This window comes from Panthera pardus, unplaced genomic scaffold, assembly GCF_024362965.1.
Source record: "Panthera pardus isolate Hobbes unplaced genomic scaffold, ASM2436296v1 HiC_scaffold_16, whole genome shotgun sequence".
NCBI lineage: Eukaryota > Metazoa > Chordata > Mammalia > Carnivora > Felidae > Panthera > Panthera pardus.
In genome coordinates this window covers 93,092,287-93,116,787 of record NW_026526721.1, presented here as the reverse complement: position 1 = coordinate 93,116,787, position 24,501 = coordinate 93,092,287, and the positions used below count along the sequence as shown (strand labels likewise).

At 39.6% G+C, this 24,501-nt stretch overlaps 1 protein-coding gene across 6 annotated transcripts in view; it reads left to right on the top strand.

Annotated features, from left to right (window-relative positions):
- The window catches only part of FNDC3B (fibronectin type III domain containing 3B), a 358,808-nt gene that overhangs the window by 182,990 nt on the left and 151,317 nt on the right, over positions 1–24,501 (top strand). For all 6 annotated transcript variants that reach the window (XM_053903638.1, XM_053903637.1, XM_019463183.2 and 3 more), the window contains one exon: positions 7,265–7,341. In XM_053903638.1, coding sequence (XP_053759613.1) covers positions 7,265–7,341 — 77 coding nt within the window. The remainder of the gene's footprint in view (positions 1–7,264; positions 7,342–24,501) is intronic.

The window sequence follows — 24,501 nt, the reverse complement described above, 5'->3', positions numbered from 1 at the left end:
AGCAACTGTAATTCTTTATTTGTCTCTGTGGTGAATGATTGCACACTATTAATCTCTTTATTCATACAGTATTTTTCTTCTAGCAGCACAATGGTAAAGTTGCTTTTCAAATACAGTTACTTGACCAGGCACCGTGCTAGGGTATCTTACATACGTTACATCTTGCAGTCCTCAGGACAACCTTGAAAATAGCCTTTGTCATCCCTTTTTTTAAGTCAGAAATGTACTAACCAGAGAGATTTTAAGAAACTTGCCCAAGGTCATGCTAGACTGTGATAAGGTTCATTCAAACCCAGGCCTCCTTAGATTCACGACTTTTTCTTCCTCACGCTGTTCAGATTCTGCTGCTCCCAGCCTGTTTCCTCTCTGGCAGAATGCCTCTGGGAAGAAGTAGTTCCAGGTTAGAGAGACCAGCCTATCTGAGCCATGGAAATGTGCCATCTATACCTGGCTTCTGTATGAAAATTACACCTAACGGAAAAATGACTTAGCAGCGTTTTAAGGAACAACAAAATTTACTCCAGAAGGAAAGTAAAATTAGAAGCGACTAAACTACTCTACCAAATCCAAAGGGCCCTTTAAATGCTTATTTCTGTAATTACTAATGTGTCCAGGGGTTGATAATCTTTTAAAATCTTGCTGAATTTAGACAGCGCCTGAAATGCCTCCTTGTGTTTGTTTATATGTCCGTATCCCCACAATTAGACTATCAGTCCTTTGAGGATGGAGAATGTATCTTACTGGTCTTTGCATAGCACAGCATCTTGAAATAGCATCCTCCCAAATACAAATGTATGAGGAATGAAAATGTCCTCTAGGAGACTTCTACTCTGTTGCTTTTTGATAATTTGTTAGTAACTCCAGTTTTACTATCTTCCCCCCACCCCGCCTTTTTTTTTTTTTTTTTTTTTTGTGGTTATATGCTCATCATCTTAAAAAAATGAAGTGAAATTCACATAACATAAAGTTAACGCTTTTAATTCATTGGCATTTAGTAAATTAGTAAATTCACTGTGCTGTGTAATCACTAGTTCTATTCTGAAACATTTTCATCTTCCCTAAAAGAAACCCTGCACCCAGTAAGCAGTTTCTCTCCAGATCCCTCCCCCGCCTCAGCCCTTAGAAACAACAAATTTGAGTTCTGTCTCTTTTGATTTACTTATTCTGGATATTTCATATAAATGGAATTATATATAATATGTGGTCTTTTGTGACTGGCTTTCACTTAACATAATGTTTTCAAGTTTCATCCACATTGTAGCATATTTGATTCCTTTTTATGGCTGAATAATATTTCTTTGTATTCTGTCATATTTTATTTATCCATTCATACTTGAATGGACCTTTTGGCTCTTTCCATCTTTTGGTTTTTGTCAGTAGTACTGCTGTGAATGTGTGTGTATATGTCTTTGAGTTCCTGTTTTTGATTCTTCTGGTTATATACCAAGGAGTTACATTGATGGGTCATATGGTAATTTTATGTTGAAATTTTTGAAGAAGCACCAAACTGTTTTCCACAGGGAGTCTACCATTTTACATTCTTACCAGCAGTGTACAAGAATTCCAATTTCTCCACATCCTCCCTAACACTTATTTTCCATTTTTCTGAGAATAGCCATTGGAGTGGGCGTAAAGTGGCACCTCATTGTGGTTTTAATTTGTGTTTCCTTAATGACTAATGATGTTGAACATGTCATGCTTGTTGGCTGTTTGTATATCTTCTTTGGTGTAATGTCTATTCAAGCCTTTTGCCCATTTTTAAATTGGGCTGTTTATTTTTTTATTGCCTTGTAAGAATTCTTTATATATTTGGGATGCAGGTCTCTTATCAGATATATGACTTGTAAATATTTTTCCTCATTCTGTAGTTTGTGAGTTCACTTTCTTACAAATGTCCTCTGCACCAAAGTTTTTAATTTTGATGAATTCCAGGTTTTTTGTTGTTGTTCTTGCTTGTGCTTTTGATATCAGATCTCAGAATTCATTGTCCAATTCAACATCATGAAATGTAGCCTGTCTTCTTCTAAGAGTTTTATGGTTTTAGCTCTTGTATGTAGGTCTCTGATCCATTTTGAATTAAGTTTTGTATATGATGTCAAGTAGAGGCCCAAATTTATTCTTGTGTCTGTTTGGGGCATTTGGCAATTCCATATGAATTTGAGGATTAGCTTTTCCATTTCTGCCCAAAAGGCCACTGGAATCTTGATGGAGACTACATTACCTGTGTGATCACTTTGAGTAGCCATCTTAACGATACTAAGTTTCCATCCCATGTCTTCATTTAGGTGTTCTTTAGTTCCACTTAGGTCTTTAATTTATTTCAGTAATGTAGTTTAAGTGTCAAAGTTTTTCACCCCCCTTGGTTACATTTATTTCTTAGATATTCTTTTGGATGCTGTTGTAAATGGAATTGGTCTTTTTAAATTTCTTTTTCAGATTGTTCATTGCTCGTGTATAAAAACTCAATTGAGTTATGTGTTGCATTGTACCCTGCAAATTTACTGAATTCATTTATTAGCTCTAGTAATTTTTTATGGAATCTTTAGGATTTTCCTCATACAGGATTATGTCATCTGTGAGTAGATCTGGTTTTACTTCTTCCTTTCCAATTTGGATGCCTCTTCTTCCCCCCCCCCCCCCCCCAATTGTCCTGTTGAATAGTGGTGATGAAAGTGAGCATTCTTGTCTTGTTCCTGATGTTGTGGGTGGTGGAATTTCAGTCTTTACCCATTAGGTATGATGTTAGCTGGGGGTGCTTATCATCTTTTAACCCACTAAATAATAGGTTATCAACATGTGACCCCTGGACAGCAGCATGTGTATCACCTGAAAACTTGGTAGAAATGCTAATACTTGGGACCTGCCCCAGACCTGATTCTGAAACTGTGGGAAGCAGAGGTTAGAAACTAGATTTAAGAAACACTCCAGGTGATTCTGGTATACACTAGATTTTAAGTTTCTTTGAAGTTAGGATGTTTGTTTTGAGGACCTGTGCCTTATTTTTGTATTCCTTTTCATTCTCTTGTGTGATTAATCAGTGTGGAATAATTTTAAAAAATGAAAATAAGAAAAAGAAAGTTGGGGCGCCTGGGTGGTTCAGTTGGTTACGCGTCTGACTTCGGCTCAGGTCATGATCTCACGATTCTTGAGTTCTAGCTCCATGTCTGGCTCTCTGCTGTCAGCACAGATCCCGCTTCAGATCCTTTGTCTTCTTCTCTCTCTGCCCTTCCCTGGCTTGCGCTCTGTCTCTCTCAAAATACATAAATAAGCTTAAAAAAAAGAAAATGTCAAAAGTTTCCCAAAGCGCCTGCACAATCTCTTATTTTGTCTACATGTTTTGAGTCACCATAAATAATTGGAAATTCATTATTAGACATTTACAAAATTCATCAGAAAACCTCACATTTCATATTCAGTCTTAGATCAGTGACAAGCAGCACAGTACACTTTGATGTAGACCATTTGTTCTGATAGTGACTTGCACTATAATTATCTGCTTACCTGCTAGCTAGGGACTTATCCTTCGGACCACTGCTGGCAAGAATGTCTCTTTTGGCTATTTAGAAAGACACGAGGGTCACTTTTATAGGGTTTATTGGATTTTATCACATCATTATTTTGCCTTTGCTTTTATTTTTCTCAGTTTCTTTTATCTTGCTATGTTGTGATTTCAGCCCCCTTACATCTTTTTTGAACAAGACAATATTTGACTATTAAGAATGTGATCTATTGCTACTAAGGACTATTGTTGAAAATAGCCATTTGGGCACACAGTATCAGTTTATAGACAAATACACTAAGTGTGTTTAGTCACTGCTTATTTACCTATTGGTGAATACTCCACTTTTTAAAATACCATTTAAAATTGTCCAAAATTGTGGGATAGTTATTTATTTATAGCTGGCCTTTTTCTAAAGCTGGTTTAAATGATAATTTATACCCTGCGTTCCAATTTTCCACCACTCTTACGTGTCTGACCCTCCTTTGTATGCTCAGCTCAAGTCCATCTAGTTAACCTTGCCCCCAGAATGGGCGAAGGTTCTGAGTATAGCATCAGAGCATGGGTTATATACGTGTGTGAACTCTGGGGGTCGCTGGTAGCAGGAGGAAGCAGAATGTCCTCACAGCCTTGGCAGGAGCTCAGAATCTCTCCATGGACATGTGTGGTCCTAAAAATACAACACTGGGCTTTCCTTCAGTCTCTTTGATGTGGGAGTATAGTCCTCGCATCATTGTAGGAATTACTGTTGATTGACTACACTGCTCTCCAGCCTTTCTTGTTCAAGGTTTGCTATAAGCAAATGAAAAATCATTAACAAATGCTGGCAGACTTTTAAGATGGGAGACCATGCACTTGCATATTGCAGTTAAATTTTTTAATGACTATAAACAATCATGGTTCTTATTAGTGTTTCACATCTTGTTCAGTGGGGGGAAAAAAGGAATTCTTGACATTTGAAGTCATAGGCTAAAACCTGAAATTGATCAAATTACCCAAGGCATTTTTTTCATGGGGTTACTTGGCTCTCAGCAAACATTCTTCTTCCATTCTAAAAATTGTGCATGTGACATTTTTCATCTGTCTATGGAAGAGTTCATGCGGTCTCTAGCTGGGCTTGCTTCTTAATTACGTTCCCCCAAAAAGAAATCTGACCATAGTTTGGAAGTACTGTATATATGTGTTTACTTTTGTTTTTAGATTATTTAATTGACATAGACATATCTGTGCATATCTACCTATATGTAACGTAAGTGTTTAATTAAAGCTTCCAAATACATAAGAAATTCAAATTTTTTTTGAAAAGTTTTAATAGTTCAGTGCTTTCCCAATATAGTCAGAGAGGAGATTGGTTTGAGAAAAGTGTGTGGCTCCCTCCTCCTTCCCCCAATATATCAAGTGTTAGTTTGAACAAGAAAAGAATAATTTTCAGCATATTCTAAGAGCTGTATCATTTACGTCTTGTGTGTTGATTAAAGGGTATTGATTAAAAAATCAAAAGGAACCTAGTAGTCCTAGAAGTTTAGTAAGAGCACTTTGTTTTCATTAGGGAAGGGTAGTAATAATATCAGGGGGGTTCTCAAACACAAACAGTTCAGCAGAGGCAGTAAACTCACTGATTAGGAGATCAGTATTTGGAGAAACTTTAACTTCTCATACCACCATTGTGAATGGATTTCATTTTGCTAGCTCTTACGCTCCTAAATGCTTGTGGGTATGGCGGTGTATTTCAGAAAGGAGAGGAACCTTGGGGTTCCAAGGCACAGCTGAGTTTTGGGAGCCATCACTATATATTTTGCAATGCCCTTTGAAAGGGTTTGAGGACAGTGACAAGAGGAAGGGGGAACAAGCATGTTAAAGTCATTTGGCTACTTTCGAAATCAAGGCGGGGAAGAAAACATTTTCTGGCTGTAAATCACTTAGTTGTCCTACACGCTTTAAAGCATTTTATACAAATGACTTTAACAGTTTTAGGGGTCATGTCTGGGGTTAAGAGACTGTTTGCCTGGTGTATATTTCAATGATTAAAAAGCAATATTTTATGGAGATGGTACCATTTCTGTTCACAGTCTGTACTGTGAAATATTTGATATTTATCTGATGAGCAAGGTTTGCCTCTTAAGTCAATAATACATCAAATGTATTCTTGTTGATTTTGTGTTACAGGAACATGGAATATTAAAAAAAAAATTGTACTCAGTGTAATTGTAACAAACAAGACACAGCAGAAAGTTACAAATAAACAGAAAAAAATTGTAACGATTTTGATGAGCCATTATTGTGCCACGCAGTGCTCTAAGCACTTTTTCCTGTATTATTGAACTTAGTCTTTAAACCCAACCTAGTGAGGTAGGAATTGTTATTCTCGTTTGTAACTGTTGAGAAGTGAGACTCAGAAAGTCTAAATGAATTGTCTAAGGTCACACACCCAGTGTGAATAGTGAGCTAGGGACTGAAACCAGTCAGAGGCCATGCTTTTAACACCTGCTTATAAAGCTTGAGTGCATTAACCCTTGGGTTTCACAGACAGTGCTCAGGCTAAGGCTGAAATACTTGCCGATGTGTTTTTTTAAGTGAGTCAAATAAAAATTTAGTAAATGTCTAAATGCCTTGATGGCTGGGGCCAAAATGCTGAGGCTGAAGAGAACGATGGATTTGGAAGATGATTTGGAAAGTGCCTTCAGTGGCTGGTGGTTGGATTAGTTTAAGTCGCACTTAAAAATGGAATGGGGTCATGCAATTATCCACTCTCATGTCGTCGTTGTCTTTCGCTTTCATTGATTTGCCAGTGTGTCAGCATGTGCGTTACTGCTGTGGTTTTGTATGTGTTCAGAACTTATCACATAGTTTAGTTGCTTGGTATGTTGTCCATGGAGCTGGAGTGAATGCTCTAGTCATATGGAGCTTTACGTGAAGATTAGCATCTTTTCTGCCTTGCTCCTAGTTTTTACCCTGTACTTGCAGACCTGCTGATAGGCACCCAGTATCCTTGTCCCTCCACACACCCTGCACTGGCCTCCCCTGCAAAGTATTTATAACCCTGGATTGTACTCGCAGGTGAAAGGTGCATTATGCTTCCAGTGTAAATGTAGCACTGGGTAGTGGGATCTGTCTTCTTTTGCCAAGAAAAGTGTTGTCTTTCTCTTGGTTTTTGTTACAGCCAAACAATTTTAATTGCCCGCAGCACAACACACTTTAGGAGAAAGCAAATAAACAACACAAGGCACTTGGAGCCAGGAAGTCGCATCTCAGACTAGAAACACAGCTTCGGACGGACATTTGGGCGGTGGGTTGCTAAATAGGGCAGCCAGCTACCAAACTAAAAACCAGTGACTGTGAGCTTCTTGCACTTCTAGGGAAATCATTTAATCACAGGATCATTGGAAGGGTGTTAGAAGTTGATTTTAACCTTATGATGATCAGTTTCTTTGTAATTAAATATTAACTCAAACTATGTCTTAGGTAACTGACTTCAGTAACTGCTACTCTTTGTTTTCCGTAGACATGTGGTTAACGTTTATTGAATTTAATATTTTGGAAATAATGTCTTGTTAACTGAATGCTTTACTTTGAAATGATCCAGGTAAATTTGACAGGAGTGTTCCTGACAATGCCTACTTTTACAGTAGGATCTATTTTTTTTTCCTCAAAATTAGTCCAAGTAATTAATTCTCTTCAGTTTTGATAATATTTTTAAAACACCAATATCATTTTGAATAATGTGTGTTTCTTCAACTCTTGATATCTTACTCTTGTCTCTTATAGGACCTGCTGAAGTTCCCATGATGTCACCTAATGGATCCATTCCCCCCATCCATGTGCCTCCAGGTTACATCTCACAGGTAACCATTGGATGGACTTCTCCGCTCATTATGGGCACTGTCGTTGTTTCAAGAGAATATATGCTACAACTTAAAAACTTACCTCAAAAGTAATTTCGTTAGGGTAATCCTAGAGTTGCCATCATTTTTGTAGCACCACATAGTCCTTCCCAAGTCTTGCCTCTTAAGTGGCCGGGGAGCCAGAGAGAGAGAAACACAGTAGGGCGCCTAGGCTGTCCTCAGCCAAGGTGCGTTGACACCTGATTATGCCGGAGAGATTTCCTTCTGTCTGTACCACAATTTGCTGGAAAGAAAGAATTGGCAGATAGGTTTAATTAGTAAAAATACCAAAGGAGACATTGTTAAAGCAAATAGGGTCTGCCCCTCTATGATTGGAGTCTCATTTCTCTGCAATGTGTCCTCACCTGGGCTTGGTGAATTGTTGAGTATGATGAGAGGAGAACTTGGCTGCTGTTGGACTTAACATTTCTCTGAGATATAATTTTTCTTAGTAAAATAGCAATAGCAATTTAAAAAGCGATAGCGGTTTCAGAGGTACGTGGGAAGGATTAGAGAAGAAGTCAGGATAAATGCTAAAGGAGAAACCAGACAAAGTTTACGACGCTCAGGGTGCCTGGAACGTGGATGTCTGTACAAACTTTCGTTTTGTCCCGTGCTCACTGCAGGATGAGCACGTCCCTTCTCTCCCGGTACAGCTTCCTTTCCAGATGCCGAATTGACTATTTTTCTCTCTGCCCATTTTGTTCTTTCTTTGTGTGCTTACGAGAGCATTCTGTGCTCCTTAGGAAAAAAAAAAAAAAAAACAGAAAAGACAGGAGAGAATAGAAAAGAAAATATTTATAATTTTACTACCCATGGAAGAGAATCATTGCATTAACATTTTTTGGATTATATTCTGGATTTTGTCCCTTTCTATTCTTCCTCTGTCTGCTTTTAAAGTGGTTTAAAATCTGTAATTTTCAGTTTTTAATGATTTTGTTAGGGTGAAAAAAATTGGCAGTTACATAGGAAAATTGCTAAAGTGCAGGCAGGAATCAAAGATTTATCCTTCTCTGATGTTAAAACTTAGCGATTTCTTCACTGTCTGAGCCATAGTGCAGCCACTATAATTTCATTTTTTCCATCCCTACTTTTACATGAGCCAATTTGACATCTTTTTTTTTTTTTTTTTTTTTTTTTGAATAGTCAAAATGTCGGCCAGTTTCCCCACTGTTGCAATTAAATGACTTGTTTTACCCAAGTCTTTGTAAATAAGAATCAGTAGAAGGAGAAAGGGTGCAGAGCAGACCCCTCCAGCCAGGACACGCGATGATGGATCACGTTCACGTCACCAGTCAATTAACAGAAAAGAACAGGAATGTAGAATTCCATTATGTCTCCTCATTTATTTTGAGGAAGTGTTTCATTCCATTGAACCGTGTACAGTTCTCACAATTGTGACAGCAGAAATAACACCTCCTTTCACACACTAAAGGTCCATTTAAGGAATAGCAGTTAAAAGTTGGGACATTCTAGGGCAGAGAAGCTCCAGTGTGCTTTTCCTTGCTAGTGGTGTTCCTGTGATTGCACTCACTACAAAACGTTTGTTTGGGAGTCCTAGGAAAAACAGAAAAATTTTAGCCCGTGGTATATTTCTGATTCCCTGAAAACTTCTATAGAGAATCCGGGAAGAGGGATTAATAGCAGAACTGTAAACTCGCTTTCATAAAACTGATGATAGAAACGTAGTGCAATACTTTCTCAACTGAGAATTAGGGCAGAAAATGCTAGAGGATATTGGAAGGATAGTAGAAATGGAATAATTTGGATGCTCAGTTGAGAAAAGAGAAAAAAGCAGTCTGTAAGGCATGTGTTCAATTTCATTTAGACTGGGCTCCTGAATCAGAAGAGAGTCCCAGCGTTAAGTATACTACTGATACCTGGCAGTGAAGTCTGTCTGAGTAAAACCAATTGCTTTTCTTTTCATTAATTTTTTTTTTTCTTTAACATTTAGTATTGCAAGACAGAGAGACACAGAGTGTGAGCCGGGGGGGTGGGTAGAAAGAGGGGGAGACACACAGAATCTGAAGCAGGCTCCAGGCTCTGAGCTGGCAGCACAGAGCCTGACACGGGGCTTGAACTCACGGACCGTGAGATCATGACCTGAGCCGAAGTCGGATGCTTAACCGACTGAGCCACCCAGGCGCCCCTAAAACCAATTGTTCATATGGAAGAAAACTGACATTTCTACCAATGAAATTCTGCATTGGTAGAATGTGTATACAATATCTTTTTAAAGCGCACAGCACATATCCTTCAAGGAAATGGGGAAGGTGGAACCAAGAGTAAAATGTCTTAAGAGACTTGTCATCACCAAGAAATCTAAGGAGCAAAGTACATTTTGTGATGTAGTTGTGGAAAGAATCTCTCTCTCTCTCTCTCTCTCTCTCTCTCTCTCACACACACACACACACACACACGCACACACACACACACACACACAAATTCTCCTGGCTGGACATATTTGAGAAGTGCCCAATACTGGTCTGTCCCTATGTGCATCACCTCTGCACTGTATCCCCACAGTTCTTTTCCTCAAATACATATGGCTCCCTCGTTCAGATCTAGAGTTGGGTGTACATCACATAGAAGCAGAGTTCAGGTTCTCTAGTATAGAGGATGGATCTTGAATAGTTAGCTTTGCTCTCCTTTTGAGGGCCACCTTTTCCTGTTGGCCTACATTGCTACCACCTTAAACTTCTGTCCCTTGGATACATCACAGGTCTTCTCTCAACTACATACTTTTGTACCCATTATTTCTCTCTTAGAATACTCTAGAGACTTTCTTGGTCTGACAGTTCAGTCATCCTTCTCATTCAAATAGCCCTCCCCAGTGTGACCTTTCAAAAACCTCCAACACAGAAATCGCGGTTCTGTTTTTCAGCATCTTTGGTGCTTTGCCGCCCTCTCCATCATGAAATACAGTATAATTTTATAGCCATCCTCAAGAACTCTTAGTGCCTCGTTGGGGTTATATTTGAGAATCTAGAATACTGTCTGGTACCCGATAGTAGGTACTTGATAAATGTTTTTAAATGTAAGTGACTGGCCAAGCTGAAGTAAAGTAAATGTAGCATAGATTTGCTTCAAAGATTTAGAGGTTCAAGTAGAGTAATAAAATACCTGGCAGTTGGAAAATTAGCAAGATCAAAGGGATGTGTATCTACAAGAATGAAATTCTCTGAATGTGGACTTAAGAGTGAGAGGAATGCCAAGACAGTGCAGAAGAGGAAAGAATGGTCTCTTCAACACATGTGCTGGGACTGGATATCCAAATGCAGAAGACTGAAGTTGGACCTCTACCTCATAGCATATACAAAAATTAATTCAAAGTGGGTTATAGACCTAAGTGTTAAGAGCTAAGACTGAATAACTCTAGGAGGAACATTTCATAACCTTGGGTTAGGCAATCAATTCTTAGATTTGACAGTAAAGGCACAAGCAGCAAAAGAAAAAAAAAAAAAACAAACAGATACATTGCATTTCATCCAAATTACAACTTTTTGTGTTCCAAAGGACACCATCCACAAAATGAAAAAGGAACTTAGAAGGGGAGAAAATATATGCAAATCATATATTTCAGAAGGGACTTGTAAGATTCTTTATATATTCTAGATACAACTGAAGAATAAAAAAACGACCCAATTTAAAAATGGGCAAAGGATCAGAATAGACATTTCTATGAAGAAGTTGTATACATTGCCAATTAGCACATGAAAAGATGCTGAATGTTGTTTTTTTACTTGTTTGTTTGTTTCTTTTCTGGTGCAAAAAGGTGGTTTTATTAAAGCATGGGGCCAGGACCCGTGGGCAGAAAGAGCTGCCAAGGTGCTGAAAATTGTTAACCATCAGGGAAATGCAAATCAAAACCACAATGAAATATACTCCACTCGTACTAGGATGGCTGTAGTTAAAAAGATAGATAATAGCAAGTGTTGGCAAGGATGGGAAACAATTGGAACCGTTATATACTGCATGTGGTGATGTAAAATGGTACAGCCGCTTTGGAAAACAATTTGGCATTTCCTAAAACAGTTTAATATAGAGTTACCGTATGACTCAGCTATTCCACTCCTAGGCATATGCCCAGGAGGAATAAGACCCGTGTTAACGCAGAAACTCTGAGGTGAATGTTCATAGCAGGGTAATTCCTAATAGCCCCTATAGGGAAACAACCCAGATGTCCATCGGCTTTATGAATGGATAAACTTGATGGGGTATATGCATACAATGGAATATCATTCAGCTGAAAGAAGCCACTGATAAATGCCAAAATGTGGATGAACGTTGAAAATATTACACCAAGTGAAAGAAGCCAGACACAAAAGCCATATACGGTATCATTCCACTTATTTATAATGTCTGGAACAGGCAAACCCATGGACGCTGAAAATAGAGGGGCTTTTGCCGGGGGCGGGGAGGAGTGACTGCTCCTTTTTTTGGGGGGTAACAGAACCGTCCTGGAACTTAAACCGAGGTGCTGGTCGTTCGGTTAAAGTGTCTATATCAGACACTGTAAAAAGATGGATTTCATGGTATATAAATTATATCTCAACAAAGCTCTTATAAAAGAGAGGGGAGAGGGGGAAGGTAGTGACTGCTACTAATTATTTATCGATAAACAATGGGGCAGCTGGGGAAGATGGGCCAGCCTGCATTGCTGTGGGTCGCAATGGTGCTAGTAACTACTGTGTATGGTAGGAACTAGCCTGCCAAATGCTTTCTTTACGTCTCTAGCTTTCGCCATCTTAATTTGACATGGAAGGAAGCTGAGGCCCTGAGTAGAAGGAGGATTGATTGCACCCTAAGCATTTCGGAGCTCACCGACCTATTTCCCTCTGTGTTGTGATTTCAGAGTCAGCATCATCCTGCCTTGGTGTATATATTTGCTTTACGTTACGTTGCTTTCTGCCAACGTGAGTGCGGGTGTGTGGTGTGCCTACTCGTGCATCTCCAGGGCTAAAACACCAGCTACTCACCTGTGAGGTAGTCCATCGTTGGAAGAAAATCGAAGGGGGCGGTGATTAAAGATGTTACGTCAGTAACTCTAATCTGAGTCGGTGGAGAAATTCTGGATTATAGTCTTCCTTACAGAATTTGATAGCTGAAAGTGCTTTCAGGATAAGTTGATGAAATTGGTAAAATACAAATGTCAGCAATGCACAGATCATCTTATCGAAAGACAAACATTTCGTGTTGAAGGCAGCTCTGGGTGCGGTCAACAGCACAATCTAGGCTGTTGTGGGTTGAGAAGGACTGAATCCACGGACCTAAAGATAGTGTGGACTTAGGGTGGGATAGGAGGGCAGTGGAATCTTGTCATCTCAACCCAATAATCTCTGATATTGGAGGCTTTCATGTCTTAGAGCGTGTGCGTGTTTTGTGCTTTACTTTTTGGTGAGAGGCTAGGGGACGTCTGAGGAAAAAGTAACCTGAGCTTTTCAACCTAAGAGAAAATAGAGGCTAAGTTTTGTTTCAACTGTAAGAAAGTAGACTTAGATAAGAGGGAATTTAGTCTTATCACACTCATCACCATTATTTCCTTTATATAAAAACAATTATGAATGTGATTAGGGCTGAAACTGGGGGTGTTAGGGTGAATACTACAGCTGGGAAGAATACGGACAATACTTGAAGGGGCCTGCTTTCAAATTCCACCATATTTCACCACAGCTACTTTCTGTGTAACTTCGACAAATATTTTCGCCACATATGTGAATACCTACCTGATAGGGTAGAGGTAAGAATTCAGAGAAATGTTACGTGAGGTCTGTAGCCCACATTGGGCATTCAGTAAATGATAGATGATATTATGATGAAGACTGTTAGAACAATTTCAGTGAAAGTTTGGCAGACTTTGCCTTCCTAAATGCATACTGAGACTGCGCAGTATGAAGCAAATTTTTCCTTGCATTGTATACTGGCCGTGGCTGTGGTTTTTCTCAGATTTTTTAACTTCATCATTAACTTACGAATAATTTATATGTAAAAATTTCTTTTTTTAAAAAAAATTTTTAACATTTATTTTTGAGAGAGAGAGAGAGAGCCAGAGTGTGAGTGGGGGAGGGGCAGAGAGAGAGGGAGACCCAAAATCCAAAGCAGGCTCCAGGCTCCAAGTTGTCTGCACAGAGTCTGACGCGGGGCTCCAACTGATGAGCCGTGAGATCATGACCTGAACCAAAGTTGAGTGCTTAACCTACTGAGCCACCTAGGCCTCCCAATATGTAAAAATTTCTTAAGCAGATGCCTTGCGTTTTATTTTCCATGCTTCCATAGTAATTTATAAAACATTTTTCAACTGTTACGGGAAAGACTTCATGTAGACCAGAAGATTTAAGCATATGAAAAGAAAATGTGAAACATCCAAGTTAATGTTCTGTCATTTGGGAAACCACTCTTTTCCAGATTAACTGATGTGACTTAAAAACTTCTAATAGTGGTCAAAATAAATGTTCTTGTTGTTATACCACAAGTACATGCCTTCCCTCATTTCATTGTTTTGGGGATTAGTTAATGGGTTCAATACCTGTTGAAATTGTATATATTCCATTTCCCTTGACCAGGGAGAGGCAAGAAATCTATTGAAAATACATGTACATTTTGGTTGGTCATTCTCCAATGGGGATTGTTTTAAGAGTTGGCCACAAATCAGAGCCCCTGTGAAGAAATAATGGGGTCTGGTAGGTGGAAGACATGGAATGCTTTTTCTCATTTTGCTCAGCCAAGCTAGCTGAGAGCTGTAAACATTAGCCTCAACTGCTTGCCTTTGGTAGTTATAACCTGGGACTAAACCGATGCAGGGTTCCACCTTCAACCTTGTGAAAATGATGAACAGCAAGAATAGAGGATTGCCCTGTGCCCTGATAGACTGAGAATCAGACCCATGTGGTGGCCAGTCATAAGAGAATTGGAAGCTCTTTCAAAACTTTAAATCCTTTAGGGGCGCCTGGGTGGCTCAGTGGGTTAAGCATCCGACTTTGGCTCAGGTCATGATCTCACGGTTTGTGAGTTCGAGCCCCGTGTCAGACTCTGTGCTGACAGCCTGGAGCCTGCTTTGGATCCTGTGTCTCCGTCTCTGCCCCTCCCCTGCTCGCTCGCTCTCTCTCTTTCTCAAAAATAAATAAATGTTAAAAAAAAAAAAAAAGACTTTAAAATCGGAAGTTAGGAAAATGTTCCACTATGAACAGAGTGTGTGCATGGCGACGGGGAGCTTCTGTGGAAAAGAGCAGAGGACTTATATGTCCGTTCTGTTTTAATTCCATTATCAACAGATTTACAGCCACTTTGTTTTTCATTTTATGGCTTATTTTGTCTGAGGAATCAATTACTGACAGGGTTGGCAGTGGTAAATTAATGTGCCAAAGACGTACCCTCCCTCAAAGCATTGTGCGAGTTTCCTCTTTCTGAGCCTTCTCTTTGTCTCCCTGTTCTGCCTTTTCTTTTGGATTTCTGTCCTTTGTTTCTGAGATCCTGACATTGTGGCATTGCAGAGCACAGGGTTTAACAGGAGGAAACATGAGCATGAGCGGGCTCTGCGTCTAACCCCCTGTGTGATTTTAGGAATAGTTTTATTTATTTGGGCCTTCCACTTGCTTTCTTACTTGGTGATTGTTGGCCTTCCTGCACAGCCTGTGCATCCCTGGGTCTCTAGTTCCTCGAAAGGTGGTCTAGCACATAAGAGGCATTTTTCAAACTTTGGCTGGCTGGCATCATTTTTATTTTGTAGAGGGGGAGGGGCAAGGAAAATGTTTGAGGATCTCTGAGGTTCTTTTCTGATCTAAATTAGATGATTCACCTCTACTGTTCATATTATTCCTTAAAAAGGAGACCCAAGTGAGAATGTAGCTAAGTTTCCATAAGCAATCATTACCAAAATGGTGTGACCTACTCCTTTGGTATTTAGCATTCTATTGACTAAAATGCTGACTAGAATACTATGTGTTACTTCTATAGAAAAATGATAGTTGATTTTTCTTTCTCTTTTTAAGATAGTATTTGTATTTTTTTTTAAGTATATTTAGTTTTAATGTTTATTTGAGAGAGTGCATGTTCTTGTGCAAATGTGTGGGGGAGGGGCAGAGAGGGAGAGAGAGAATCCTCACGCAGGCACCAGGCCATCACCCTGACACAGGCTGGGCTCAATCTCAACGAAGTGTGAGATGACCTGAGCCAAAATCAAGAATCAGATGCTTAACCGACTGAGCCACCCAGGCGCCCCAAAAGATTTTATTTTTACGTAATCTCCATACCCAGCATGGGGCTCAAACTCACAACTCTGAGATTAAGAGTCACATACCTTACAGATTGAGCCAGGCAGACGCCCTGATTTTCATAACACTAATATTGAGACAGTGTCACATGTAGAAATGACTTCTGAATCATTAATAAGGATTAAATTATGCACATTATATTTAACTTCATATTTGTATTTCTAAATTAGTAGCCCACATTTGTCATACGTAACAACTGTTTTTGGAAAAACACCTTTGCTCCACTTGTTGGGTACAGAAGCTTATTAAGGTTAGGTGGATTTTATATTCCTGCACACTCTGAAATCCATCTGGTTTATTAACTTAGATTTACATTAATAATATAGTTCTTTTGCTCTGTGATAAATATGATCTGAGTATCATCCCAGATTCTTAATCCTCGTGCTGTAGAAGCCGATGGTGGACTGGTGATGCATTTGTAAACGTAATACACAAAATTCAAAGATACACTCTAGAATAATCCTGCTATGTGTCCATGGGCATGAGTGTGTCTGAGACACGGAAGTGGAGAGATGTGATTGGCTCTCTCTTCCATGCAGATCCATGGAGATGGCCTGGGCTGAAAAAAACAGTGACTACCTACAGATTCCTGTAGTGATATCTTTATTAATATATTAAAATCATCTCGGTTTGGCACAGATAACACCATCAGATCTCTACTTACTGTTTGTCTTCTGACAAATATTCTGTTCCTTAAAATAGCATTTCCATTTAGTGGAAATACTCATTTGGTCCATTTTACTGATTGAAATTCTGTGATATAATTGTTCTCACTTCTCTAGTGTGCTATGTGCTTACAGATATTGGGGAAGATTAGAGTTGATTTTTGATCTTCAGACGTGGTTTCTTTTTCATATTTAGGTTGGTGACATACAACAAAATATGATAGAAAAGGCACAGCATTTCTATAGTACTTGGGTATGAACCTTGACCCCCCCATAGGTTAAGTTACTTAATTGCTCCTAGAGGTACTTCACCTTGAATTTAGGACTGTGATGTTGCCAGAACAGTTAAGTTCTGTGCCGAGGACTTTACAAGCTATTAAATGATACACAGATCACAGGAGTTGTTACTGTCACCTTTAATTGTTACACCAAACCGATCACTTTGCCATTTTGGCTTTAGCAGCAGTGCCCAGGGCTTTATTTCTGCGTGGAGAAGAGGCGTCTTGGCCATGAGCAGTATCTTGAGATCTTAGCTCTTTCTAAGCAAGGACCTCTCTATCCCTGTGGGATCCTCAGGTGGGGCAGTGAGTGTGGTAAGATAGAGCTGGACTTGGTCCTGCAGCTCCTAAGATGTTTCTCACAGCTTGTTGGGCATCCTTTTTATAAAACCTGAAAGGTCTTAATTTACTACCAGTGTCCCCTCAACTACAGCAATTACAGGCTTTACTGAAGGTGATGGGTTAAAGAGATACTACGGACGACATACCTGTTTCCATCATCCTCTCCAGCTCTCAGGGGTTTAGTTATAAATCACTGGGTAGTTAACCCAGATAGAGTTAGGTGTGTTTAGTAAAGAACTGAAAGTTGGTTTTACTTACACGTATGTGCCTCAGTGGCGTTTTTGCGAGATTAAAGATTTACGTAAGTGTGAGTAGCTTGGCCTGTTCCTGTGTGTATAAAGGTGTTGGCATACTGAAAACCGGCAGAAGGGCAGTTACTATTTATGCCAGTATCTTCTTATGCTGATCACCTCTGGAGCAGGCCTGTGTGCAAGATTCATGTCCAGAAAAGGACAAATGCCACATAATGCCTTCAGCTTGTGATCCCCTATATAGCAACCTCAGATTTGTATCTGGATCTAACCATTTCCGGCTTAGCCTATACCTAGCTGTTGCATGGAGTTGGCCATGTGGGTTAAAAATTAAGCGCTGGGGCGCCTGCGTGGTTCAGTCAGTTAAGTGTCTGACTCTTGATTTTGGCTCAGGTTGTGGTCTCATGGTTCACGGAATCGAGCCCCACATGGGGCTCTGCACTGACAGCACAGAGCCTGCTTGAGATTCTCCCTGTCGCTCTCTCTCTGTCCCTGCCCTGCTCAAGTGTGCTCTAAATAAATAAATAAATAAATAAGCAAGCAAGCACCAATGGAAAACGTAAGATTTATAGATACAACTGAGTGTATAGGTAAAAATGGGAGTTTTTGTTTATTCATGAATCACCCTTATTTCTTAAAACCTTTGGTTCTTGGTAAAGCAGATGAAATTGGTTGTTTACTTACCATTGACAAGAACTGTTTGAGAAAAATAATTAGAACTTTTCTTGATTCAGGGGAGAATATTTATTATCAACCTATAACTATACTGCAGAACAATCTTAAGACGTTATTGAAAGGGTTTTTAGAAACCTAGAAACATCACCAGTAATTCATTTTTCCTTTTGGCTACAAAACCAAGAGTGTTGTATGTCAAAAGGATCTGGTGCTAAACCTGGAGGGTTTATTGTCTAAAGTACAATGATGATGGAATGTTGGAAGGAGCAAATAACATTTCATCAGTGTTAGCCATTACAGATAGGAGAAGGGAAAATGAGAAGTAGGGTTTGGTGTTTTCAACCACAGTTGTAATCTTTAAATTTGAAAAGACAGGAAAAAGTAAGTCAGGAGATTTGGGCAATACGTTCGATCCTGCCACCATTTTTAAGTCCAGTAACTTAACTTCATCTATAAAATAGAACAACACCTTGCTCCTATAACTCTGTGCTCAGTTACTCTTTGAATGTTCCTTTATTCCAGTTTTCACTTTCTTCTAATGGCACTTGGGTGATGAAGGGGATAGTTTCCACCAGGGTAGCAAGAAGGGGATGGGCTAGGGAAGGGATGGTCATTAGGTTTCAGGTCTCTTGTCTTCCATGAAGAACAGGCCTGCTTTTCTCCTCTTTTATGTTGTTCACTATATTAGAAAATGCAGAGTGAGGGGTTAGTGCAAGAAGGAAACGTGAGAACAAAAGTAACACTTTTGTACTCCTGGTTGGTGATGAATAAAATTCCTCAGCTGCATTTGCAATGAAAGTAGAACTTATATTGGAAATGTGTCATTTTTTTTGTGCCTTTCTTTTGGTAAAAATCACATTTATTCAGAATAAGAGGTTCAGGAATGACAAGTGGGGAATTAACTGGGTTTAGATTAACTGAGATTTTAGAGTAGGATGTCATATTTACGTGAATTAAGGGGAAAATTTGATAGTGGATATGTAAATAAGTCCTGCTAGACCTCAAGTCTAAGAGAAATCCTTCTCTTTCCTTCTCTTTCCTCCTTCTCTTTTCTTCTTCTCTTTTCCCTTCGCTTCCTTCCCCCTCCCCCGCTCCTTCCCTTCATTCTCTCCCCTCCCCTCCCCTCCCCTCCCCTCTCTTCTCTTCTCAGCCAACATTTATTGAAAACCTCCTGTGTGCCTAGGCGTCCTTGGGGGATTTACAGTTGGGCGCAAGAGACAGATCTGTATACAACCTATGCTACAGGACAGAGGTGCTGGTGGACGGGTAGACCCCGGTCTGGTTGGGAGAAGCCTAGACTGTTTGCCTGCTCATTCCTCTTTCCATGCAAGTGTAGTGTACTATTTGGACTTTTCTTCTCCTTGTTCACTGCTTGCATGCTTAGTTTGAGCTGAGACTTCTTTGAGCTGAGACTTCGTGGAATGGCCTGGGAGCCCACTTCAGGTATGTCGGCAGCAGTTAGGAATTGGTTTGGAGCCTGAGTTTCACAAAATTGTTGGGTCCTAGTTTTCTGTGTGTGGTCAGCTTAGTGCTCTGGCCACTGCAGCAGACTGGCTGCCCGGCCTCACACCCAGCCTGTGTGCATGTGGGTTCATGTGTGTCCGCGGGCCGTCCACTCTGCCTGCTTCCTGGATCATCCTTGGCCACCTGGAACAGCCTTTGAAATTTTTTCTTTTGTTTCCTACCACGTAAGCTCTTGAGTGTTGTTGCTTGCAACCCAGAAGTAGAAGGGAGAGGGTTGTAGAAACTGAGGCGTTAACAAAAATTTCCCGTGGAGCATTTTCTTTCAGTAAGGGGGACTTACCTTCTTTCTCTGTTAGCTATGAGAAAAGACCCTCACGATGTAAGTGTTATCACGAGACCCATTTTGAGCCTGTGACTCAAAATCAGTCCCTTTCTTCCCCCTTAGCTCTCTGACCTTAGGCCGGTTGGCTGACCCTTTCCTGAGCTTCCTCTTCCTCTTAATCTCTAACGTGGGAATAACTGGATATGCCTCCCAGGGTTGGTGGGAGGATTAATAGTAGTAATGGCTAGGTAGGAGTTTTCTGTTATGTACCCGTTACTGTTCCAGGACCTTAACATGCGTTGCCTTATTTCAGATAGAGGGTATTAGAGCAGCAAGTAGTCAATACAGTATATGCTGGTTTGTCTTGAGTCTTTTCACATCTCTTAATAACCCAACTGTTCTGTTTGCTGCGGTTCATTATCTACATCTTTGTTTCTCAGCATTCCTAACTTCTGTATAGTTCTCCACATAACGAAAACTTTGGAGTACAGATCCGAGTGAGAATCTGGTTCTGCAGCCGAACCGGTTCTACATTTTAATCTTGCTGTGCCTTGGTTTCCTCGTGTGCGGCAGGGATGCTCATATCTAATTCTGCAGGAGTGAAGGAAGTGAAATGAGACAATCCATGTCAGGGAGCTGGCAGACCGAGGCACTGGGCTGTGGGTTTCTTTCTCTTCTCCCTCCGCAGGCTGCCCCCGGCACCCCCCCCCCTCTTGTCCTTGCCTCCACACTGTATCATTCTGTGTTAATGATTCCCTCAGTCATACTTTTAAAAACACTTGTGCAAGTAGGACAAAGGTTCTCCCTGTTGTGGACACCTTGTTCTCTAGCCTCTCATCCTTGTGTCTAGGCCACAGGTTAGCAAGAATACTAGGCACGTAGAAGTTTCTCGGTGAATGTCTATCGAGCAGAATAAATGACGCGGTTGAGAATCCAACCAGCTCATATTTGCTGTCAGGCTCTGATAGGTGGTGTGTTTATTTGCTGGGGCTGCCATAACAGACCACCCAGACTGGGTTGCTTAGACAACAGGAATTATTTCCTCACCGTTCTGGAGGCTTACAAGTTTGGTTTCTTCTAAGGTTTCCCTCCTTGGCTTGTAGGTGACCATCTTCCTTCGGTGTCCTCACATGGTTTTCTCTCTGCGTGTTTGTCCTAATTTGCTCCTCTTACAGCAGTATCAGTCATATTGGATTAGGGCCAGCCCATAGGACCTCATTTTACCTGAATTACCTCTTTAAAGTCCCTGTCTCCAGAGAGTCACATGCCAAGCTCCTGGGGAGTTAGGGCTTCAGTGTACAAATTGGTGAAAGGGAGGGAGTGCACAATTCAGCCCATAGAGAAACTAGCACAATGATCTTTTTAAGGGTCTGTGCTTCTCGGGAAAAGATATGTAAGTGACTACTCTGTTGAGTCACAGAGCTAGAAAAAAAAAATCTAGATGAAGAATACTAGATTTTTTAAAGAGTTGAGTGATGTTTGAAAATTTGTGACTTTGGAAAAAGCAGTAGTGTGTTCTGATTTCTGAATAGCACTTATGGGACTTAGTGTAATTTTTCTCTTTATATTATTCTTAGACTGTAGACATGAATCCTACCAATTTTTTCTTCACTTTTGAACATCCAGTGCTTATCTCTTAGTATGTGTTAGGAAATGATTGTTGAATTGAATACAGGGGATTTGTGTCAGGACAATGTCACAATTTCATTCACTATAAAAGCAAATGAATCTGTCCGTTTGATTGTCACTTGTGGAGGCGCATTTTATTGTCTCAGGGTTTTAGGACTGAACTCTTCCTAATATCTGAATTCTTCTCTAGTTATATTTCTTTATGAACCTAATTTTTAAACAAAGAATGGTATTACCACCATTTCCTCAGTTGTTTATTATTTTGTGCATTGTTATTGCTCCTTGGACTTTCTTACTCTCTGGGGGAACATAGGCAGAATTTCCTTCTCCAGACTAAATTTGTTAATTAAATGCATTGCAGTTTGTGTTACAGAAGAACAATGAACAAAATATTCACCGTATAGTTTTTACTTTGACTTGTGTTTCTGAGTATTTGAGAATTAATATTTCATTTCTTGAAAATATTTTTAATGGTGAGGTAGGCCTTGACTTTAGGTAAGGGATCAGGTTTCTGAAAGCGTCCCATTACTCATATACATGTAAATAGATGTCTTTTACTAATCCCACAGAATAATTTAAGATAATTAAAAATGGGGCTGTGAAACGATTTTCATACATGCAGGCAATTTGTGGTTTCAAAAGGCTACTTGGTTTTCTAACTAGAAACGTATTTTTTTTTGTTTTGTTTTGTGAAGGGTAATTTATACATCAGATTTACTAATTTTTTGAATTAGTGGTGATACTTATTCTTACAAAATATGGTGGTAAAAAGATCATCTTTTAGTTGTCTTGTATTTTTGGTTTTTTTCCCCTACTAGAATTCTTATTCTTATCTTTGTTAGTGCTTCTTGTTCAACTCTTTAATGCTTTATTTTAACAAGTCAAAAATCATGATAAAATGAAAATAATTTCTTTTCACTGTAACTGCTCCTGTTTACAAGCCCACTGTTCTTCATATTAAGTGAGGACCCTGTTCCTGGTTTTACTACTTCGGTTGAGTCTGTGGGGCTGGTTGACTATTGGGAGTATTACAATAATGAAAATAATGAATGTTGCAAGTTTCAAGAAAACAAATACTTTGCTTCTTTGAACCTTCCGGTGTCTAGCACAGGATTGAATAAAGGTTCTGTGAAAGAGGAACATCTGGAGTATGCCTTACTTTTGTCTTAATAGCCAGTGGCAGAATGGGGGAGAAAGAAGATACTATAGAATAATGCATGTTTATATCAGATAGAAGGAAAAATCTGTACTTGTACAAAAATTGTACAAAGTGTGCTACCAATGTTATTTTAGATAATACAGAAGAGGTTAACATGTGTGTTACAATTTCCAATGTCACAGTTTTAAGCATCATTTCACATCTACCTGTAAATCGACAGCCATGCCTTCATAAATGAGGTTAATGTAATTAGCTTGCCAGAACCCAGAAGAGGTTACATTTATTTAAAAAAATACATAAAAACCCATGTCTGAGGATGACTCAGAATCTTAATTTTAAGGAGTTAATATTGTTTTCTTAATGAACTGTTAACATGACCGTTAATTCTGAAACTATTACATTAATTAGTTCATTAATAAACATAAAGATTTTTGTTTTCTTAACATAAAGACTAATGGCCATTAATTCAAATGAGACCTATCTTATACACCCAAGTACAGACTAATGTTGATAAACTTGCCATTTAAAAAAACTTTTTTTTAATGTTTGTTTATTTTTGAGAGAGAGAGAGAGTACGAGTGGGAGAGGGGCAGAGAGGGGGTGGTGGGGTTACACAGAATCAGAAGCAGGATCCAGGCTCTCAGCTGTCAGCACAGAGCCCGATGCAGGGCTCGAACCCACAAACCGTGAGATCATGACCTGAGCCGAAGTGGGATGCTTATCCAACTGAGCCACCCAGGCGCCCCTAAACTTGCCATTTTGTATCAAGCAGTGTTTTAAAAAAACAAAGCTTTCACTGTAAATTTTTTTTATTAGAATGTTTTAGACATGATTTAAGTCATTTTATTTTGGCCTGTAATCAGCCTCCTGAGGTATAATGAGAAATCCATTCCAAAATACAAGTTTAATTTTCAGTGTATGTATGTATGTATGTATGTATGTATGTATGTATGTATTTAGCAAACATCCTACCAGTGTGTGCCTGATTGTCTTAAATACTTGATTAGAGCAGCTAGTCTCTTTGGCCCTGAAAGTTCCCTTCCTTGCATGGCCCTGACCCAAGGGCCTTTCTGTCCGCTGTCACAATAGTACTAATTCTTTCAGGTCCCCGAAGCCCCCCGATCCTGCCTTTCCCTGTGCTTTTCTCTGTACTCCTCAGCTTTCCCGCTTGATTATAGTATCTGTTGGGTTATTTCTTAGCTTGCATCTCAACAAAAGTGTTTCCTTTCAAACACTTTAAAGCAGGTAGCATGGAGTTGGCCAAACAGGCAGTTAACATTGTCATTGAACAGCCTTAGCCACCTGCCTTGGGGGAACTTGGAAGGCTTTGGAGAAAGTATGGACAGAGTGTTGATGGGCTCACTCTGCTCATGGCAGGTCCCCGTCATAGTATCTGCCTTCACCACACCCATTACGTTGTCAGGATGTCTTGGGAGCACAGGTATCCATCTTGATTTTGGTATTGTTCAAGTTTTTTACTGTTTGGAATCTCCCCATTTCATCAGTGTCCTTGGTGTCCCAGACTAAATGAAACTTTGGTACTCTTAGGGCCTCTGAAGTTAATGTTCTGCCCTTGTACAAATGGAATGGTCGTGCTAAAGCCGTAATGAGTCCAGTGCCATCAGGCCAATCTGGAAAGCTGTGCCCTGTGAAGCACATTTGTTACTCAGAAATCTCTTCTTTCTGGAAAACCACTGAGCCATTAGTTACATTCAAAGTCATTCCTCACATCAACTTAATCACAAATTAAATTCACTGTCTTTGGTGAAGTCTTCAGAAGTCTTCGTGTCTTCTTGGAAAATGTTATGAGACAAACAGGATTTATGATCAAGCTGTTGATCTCTCCGAAGAGTTTTGTGTAATCAGAATCACGTGGTTGATGAAAAGTTTACTTTCATACATTTTCATTGTCAAATGTTACTGTTTCTAAAACTCATTTAGCTGGTTGAATTAGAGAAGCAGAATTCAACATGCACTAATTTTTTTTTTTTTCCCTCATGAGGAGAGAAAATTAAATTCAGGGAAATAATTAAATACTGTATATATTCACAGGATGTTTGCTGATA